Genomic DNA, 6,335 nt, shown 5'->3' on the forward strand with positions numbered 1-6,335 from the left:
AAGTTTCATGATCTAAATACCTCAAGAAAATAAACTTTATTCTATGTTTTTCAAAAAGGAAAAACAAGCCTGGTGTGGGCTTAATGGTTAAAGTGGCTGGCTTAACATCTTCGGGTCTTGGGTTTGAACCCTTGTACTCCATCAAGTAACACCAGGTGGGGTTGACTCAGCCTGTCATCCTTCCGAGGTTGGCAAAATGAGTGCCTGATTACTGGTAATAGGTGGCATTGCATCAGCAGCACAGCGTGCTCCCAGCATGATGCAACCGTCTGCCACGGGATGCATTTGAAACAATAATAATAATATGTACTTTACTTTATGTTCTTAATAACTTTTATTCATAAAAAAGAAATTGCACAAAAAAATTCATTATTATATTAACTTTGGATTCAGTTTGGAGTTTTTCTTTTTTGTTTATTTTTAAAGTTGAAGTCCCTAACCCTAACAGCTTGGTTGAGTTTGGAGTTTATTTGTTTGTTTGTTTGTTTTTTAAAGTTGAAGTCAATAACCCCAACAGCTTGGTTCGGTTTGGAGGGGGTTTTTTTGGGGTTTTTTATCCCCCGCTGTGTGGCGGAAGGGGGATATTGTTGTCACCCGGGTCGTCCGTCCGTCTGTCCGTCCGGCTGTCAACATTTATAGCTGCGAGTGTGATAACTCATAAACTGTTCGCCATATCGATTTGAAATTTGGGTCACACATGTACCACCTGAAAAGGAAGAACCCTATTGATTTTGGGCGTGGCCGGATCCAAGATGGCCGACTGGGGCGGCCATCTTGAAAAAATGTTTTTTGTAATAAATGGAAAACCGCTTATCTGATTTCAATTACTTTTCAATGGCGGGGGATTCCCCATCTCAGATGGGTATATTTTAAATTAAAGTCCCTAACCCTAACAACTTGGTTCAGTTTGGAGTTTTTTTGCTTTGTCTTTTTTAAGTTGAAGTCCCTAACCCCAACAGCTTGGAGGTTTTTTTTTTTTAAGTTGAAGTGCCTAACCCTAACAGCTTGGTTCAGTTTGGAGTTTTTGTTTTTTGTTTTAAGTTGAAGTCCCTAACCCTAACAACTTGGAGGTTTTTTTTTTAAGTTGAAGTGCCTAACCCTAACAGCTTGGTTCAGTTTGGAGTTTTTTTTTTTTTTTTAAGTTGAAGTCCCTAACCCTAACAGATTGGTTCAGTTTGGAGGTTTTTTTTTGTTTTAAGTTGAAGTGCCTAACCCTAACAGCTTGGTTCAGTTTGGAGTTTTTATTTTTATTTTTTAAGTTGAAGTCCCTAACCCTAACAGCTTGGTTCATTATGGAGTTTTTTTTTGTTTGTTTTTTTAAGTTGAAGACCCTAACCTCAACAGCTTGGTTTGGTTTGGAGTTTTTGTTTTTTGTTTTAAGTTGAAGGCCCTAACCCTAACAACTTGGTTCAGTTTGGAGTTTTTTTGTTTTTTTTTTAAGTTGAAGTCCCTAACCTCAACAGCTTGGTTCAGTTTGGAGTTTGTTTTTTTTTTAAGTTGAAGTCCCTAACCCCAACAGCTGGTTCAGTTTGGAGGTTTTTTATCTTACTAAAACGAAGTTTTTGCAAGATATGTTAGTCAGCTTGTATGTTTTTTTTTGTTTGTTTGTTTGTCTGTAATCACGTATAAAAAATTCTGCAGAGCACAGTTATCATCGGAAATTTTTGTAACTTCGCATATCAGAGGCCTATAGAGGTCCCTTTCAGTGCACAAAATTTTGAAGGTCAAGGTCAAAGGTCAAGGTCACTTTGGCGCAAATCAGGGGAGTCGACGAAACCCTTATTTTTTGAGTAATTTTGATCGGATCGTGTTCAAACTTCATGGGAATATAGTTCATGGTCTGGCGCTCAGCTGATTAATTTTTGGTGGCGATTGGCCTTGACCTTCATCTGTTTTTTTATTTTTTGGTCTGTAATCACGTATAAATCACTCTGCAGAGCACAGTAATCATTGGAAATTTTTGTAACTTCGCATATCAGAGGCCTATAGGAGGTCCCTTTCAGGGCATAAAATTTTGAAGGTCAAGGTCAAAGGTCAAGGTCACTTTGTCGCAAATCAGGGGAGTCGACGAAACCCTTATTTTTTGAGTAATTTTGATCGGATCATCTTCAAACTTCATGGGAATATAGTTCATGGTCTGGTGCTCAGCTGATTAATTTTTGGTGGCGATTGGCCTTGACCTTCATGGTTAGCACCTCAGGTCAAACATATTTGACCCCAAGATCAAATTTTCAAGTTTTAGGAACCATATCGTGTAGTACCTCAAATTGAACACCTCGATGAGTGCTTTCTAGATATGTCAAGATTGAGACATTATGACGTCATTTGGTGACATTATGAGGCAAAAGCATATTTTTCATGGTTACTCTGTAGAACGATTCTCATCGGAATCTCTCGTAGGCAGATATTCCTCAAGGAGTCGCTTCTGGTGGATAGCAGCTCTGTTCACCCCAGTGTGACCTTAAAGAAGTCACACGTGGTCACCTTTTGGCAAGATACGGGTCACCCTGCGGGTGACATTGGTTTGTTTTTTAAGTTGAAATGCCTAATCCTCACAGCTTGGTTCAGTTTGGAGTTTTTTTTTTAAGTTGAAGTCCCTAACCCTAACAACTTGGTTCAGTTTGAAGTTTTTTTGTTTTGTTTTTTTTTAAGTTGAAGTCCCTAACCCCAACAGCTTGGTTCAGTTTGGAGTTTTTTTGTTTTGTTTTGTTTTTTTTTTAAGTTGAGGTCCCTAACCCCAACAGCTGGTTCAGTTTGGAGGTTTTTTTTTTAAGTTGAAGTCCCGAACCCCAACAGCTTGGTTCAGTTTGGAGGTTTTTTTTTTGGTTTTTTTAAGTTGAAGTCCATAACCCCAACAGCTTGGTTCAGCTTGGAGGGATTTTAAGTTGAAGTCCCTAACCCTAACAACTTGGTTCAGTTTGGAGTTTTTTTGTTTTGTTTTTTTTAAGTTGAAGTCCCTAACCCCAACAGCTGGTTCAGTTTGGAGATTTTTTTTTTAAGTTGAAGTGTCTAACCCTAACAGCTGGTTCAGTTTGGAGGTTTTTTTTTAAAGTTGAAGTCCCTAACCCTAACAGCTTGGTTCAGTTTGGAGTTGTTTTTTTTTTTTAAGTTGAAGTCCCTAACCCCAACAGCTGGTTCAGTTTGGAGATTTTTTTTTTAAGTTGAAGTCCCGAACCCCAACAGCTTGGTTCAGTTTGGAGTTTTTTTTTTTTGTTTTTTTTTAAGTTGAAGTCCATAACCCCAACAGCTTGGTTCAGTTTGGAGTTTTCTTTTTTTTTTTTTTAAGTTGAAGTCCCTAACCCCAACAGCTGGTTCAGTTTGGAGATTTTTTTTTTAAGTTGAAGTGTCTAACCCTAACAGCTGGTTCAGTTTGGAGGTTTTTTTTTAAAGTTGAAGTCCCTAACCCTAACAGCTTGGTTCAGTTTGGAGTTGTTTTTTTTTTTTTAAGTTGAAGTCCCTAACCCCAACAGCTGGTTCAGTTTGGAGTTTTTTTTTTTTGTTTTTTTTTAAGTTGAAGTCCATAACCCCAACAGCTTGGTTCAGTTTGGAGTTTTCTTTTTTTTTTTTAAGTTGAAGTCCCTAACCCCAACAGCTGGTTCAGTTTGGAGATTTTTTTTTTTAAGTTGAAGTCCCGAACCCCAACAGCTTGGTTCAGTTTGGAGTTTTTTTGTTTTGTTTTTTTTTAAGTTGAAGTCCCTAACCCTAACACCTTGGTTCAGTTTGGAGTTTTTTTGTTTTGTTTCATTTTAGTTGAAGTCCCTAACCCTATTTTCCCCATTATATACCCTCTTGGTTTGCGGGTTTAAGGGTTCACGGGGATTTTCACGAACGTAACTCCAGCGAACAGCAAGGCCTTCCTGGATAAACTGACACTGGGTGAAGTATCGTGTTCTTCAGATATTCTAGTTGTTGTTGTTGTTGTTGTTGTTGTTGTTGTTGTTGTTGTTGTTGTTGTTGTTGTTGTTGTTGTTGTTGTTGTTGTTTTGTTGTTGGGACACGCTGATGACCACGTGTTGTAACCACGCAATAAACAGTTCCGGCTCAGCCTTCATTGTGTACGTTCGTTCCCTCCCTTTTCTCCATCACACACAAACCGTGCGTACGTAATAAATACATGACCCCTTGATCGGTCAAAATGATCAAGAACATTTCTGTTTCGTTTAATTTCTTCCTTCAGAATTGAGTTTCCTTCACACCGACGCGCGGTTTCTCTCTCTACCTGAGCTGTTGGTTCCTGCGATGGAGCACACACAGCACGGACCGCGCACGGGAACCGGAACTTCACAGTGGAGCGGACACGGCACGTACCGGGTACCGAGTCCTCACCCTCATGTTCACCAACGCTGGGTCCGAGGTCCGCAGCATCTCCCGGAACGACGGTGTTTCCCCTGATCGGTTTGTCATCGTTGTTGGTCACGTCTCCCTTCATCGTGGAGAACGTGCTCAACACTCTGAACCGCGTGTGATCGACCGTGGGAGCGGTTTCGCGCGGGCAGATTCGGCACACGCAGCACGTGCTTCGATGAGGATTTTCTTGTGGTTTCCTCTGTGTTGTCTTTCTGTCGTCGGAGTGAAAATACAGACAGATTTAAAATGTAAAGAGGCCATTAAGAGGGTAAAAAAGGAGATAATATGAAGTTAATGAATCAAACACCTGTCCAAATAAAACCAGGAATCTCTAAATTTGGGAAAGACATCGTTTTAACCTTTGATGAAACTGATATGATAGTCCAACAAACAGATAAGTGAAATATTTGGGGTAATTGTGCCTTTGATGATACAAGCATGAACTTTAGCACACTGTTAGATCATGCCCTGAGGAAGATATTTAGCTATAGGGCCATCGCAGAATTCTCCTGTGACCAAAATGGCGGCCATTTCCAAAATGGCGGCCACCAGTTGTCATTTTACCAGTTTCTCAGGTTCTCGACCAGCTGGGATATTGATTCTGGTGGCTAATCGTACATTTTCAAGGATGAGGAATGCAGTGGTACTATTTATAACATGTTCGCAACTACCAAACTACATATATCCAGCATTCGGGGAATTGAATAATAGTAAAACCATCAAATATTAGTGGAGTTATGCACATTTTCAGAATTTCAGAATCAGCCCATGAGTTGTGTGCTGACCTCGTAATTATGTTTATGTGTATTCGCATATTTTGCTACATATTCACACAGAACATCATAATAACGTCACAATGATAATATATGTTGTTAGTACAGCTTTTGTGTGCTTGTGTACACCTAGTAACAACGCCTAATCTGCATGTACTGTATATCTGTATGCTTTCAGTTGACCTGGACTGTGACCGTGGTGGCAGCCAGCATATTTTCCTGGAGATTTCAGCTTATGGTAGAGTGGTGGTGGTATAACTAGTACATACTGTTCTCATATTATAACTAGTAGATACTGTTCTTAAGTAGCATAGTGCATAGGGACAATGGCCAAACTATACAAGGTAGTGGACCCTGGTGAGCCGAGCTCATCAGGTAAACAGTGCCCGACCACAGACTGGAACAAATGTGTTCTGTGTCAGGAAGACACAGATGAGATTCTGACATGTCCATATAATTCAGCATGTGGCACAGATGGGGCAGGATACAGGACCATAGCTGAGCATCTTGTAGCATTCGACAAGATCTGTTGCCTGCCAAGAGCACTAAAACTGTCACAAATGGATGAGGGTCAGAGCATCGAGGCAGCATTCCGGGTTCACAAAGCCAAATGGCATGACTCCTGCAGACTGCAGTATAACAAAACAAAACTTCAGAGGGCTCAAAAGAGGAAACACACCACGATGATGACCCAGAAACCCACAAGTTCACCCGTCAGAGCATTGAACGTGAAACTCATTCAACAGACATGCTTCTTCTGTGGCAAACCTGCAGCAAGAGATGCTTTGCGTAATGCATCAACATTCGAACTTGACATTCATGTGAGGCAGTGTGCCCTCAAACTATAGGACAAACACTTCCTATCCAAACTCAGTGTTGAAGATCTCATTGCCCAAGAGGCTAAGTACCATGCTCAGTGTCTTGCCTCTGTACAATAAAGCGAGGGACACAAAGGCACAAGAATCTAATGTTGACACTGTTAACCATGGAATTGCATTCGCTGGACTTGTCGCCTATTATATATTGAGGAAGTGCGTATGGACAATACGGTTGCACCAGTGTTCAAGCTAACAGACTTGGTGAATCTGTACAATACCAGGTTGGAACAACTGGGGGCACATGTGACAGGGTGTGTACACTCCACCAAACTCAAGAACAGAATACTGGGTTACTTCTCAAACATGGACGCTCACAAGCAAGGTCGTGATGTGGTGC

At 40.6% G+C, this 6,335-nt stretch overlaps 1 protein-coding gene across 6 annotated transcripts in view; it reads right to left on the bottom strand.

Moving 5' to 3' along the window:
- LOC147009607 (uncharacterized) overlaps positions 1–4,634 on the bottom strand; it is a 100,942-nt gene extending 96,308 nt beyond the window's left edge. Inside the window, exon 1 of one of the 6 annotated variants that reach the window (XM_085862427.1) lies at positions 4,309–4,634. In XM_085862427.1, the coding sequence (XP_085718553.1) occupies positions 4,309–4,429 (121 nt within the window). In that variant the 5' untranslated portion in view covers positions 4,430–4,634. Of the gene's footprint in view, positions 1–4,219 lie in introns of all 6 variants that reach the window. The other 5 variants (XM_085862425.1, XM_085862426.1, XM_085862428.1 and 2 more) reach the window with 5 other exon arrangements.
- Positions 4,635–6,335: the final 1,701 nt, after the last annotated feature.

This window comes from Eptatretus burgeri, chromosome 17 (genome assembly GCF_056783735.1).
Source record: "Eptatretus burgeri isolate ZD-2024b chromosome 17, Ebu_testis_v1, whole genome shotgun sequence".
NCBI classification, from domain to species: domain Eukaryota; kingdom Metazoa; phylum Chordata; class Myxini; order Myxiniformes; family Myxinidae; genus Eptatretus; species Eptatretus burgeri.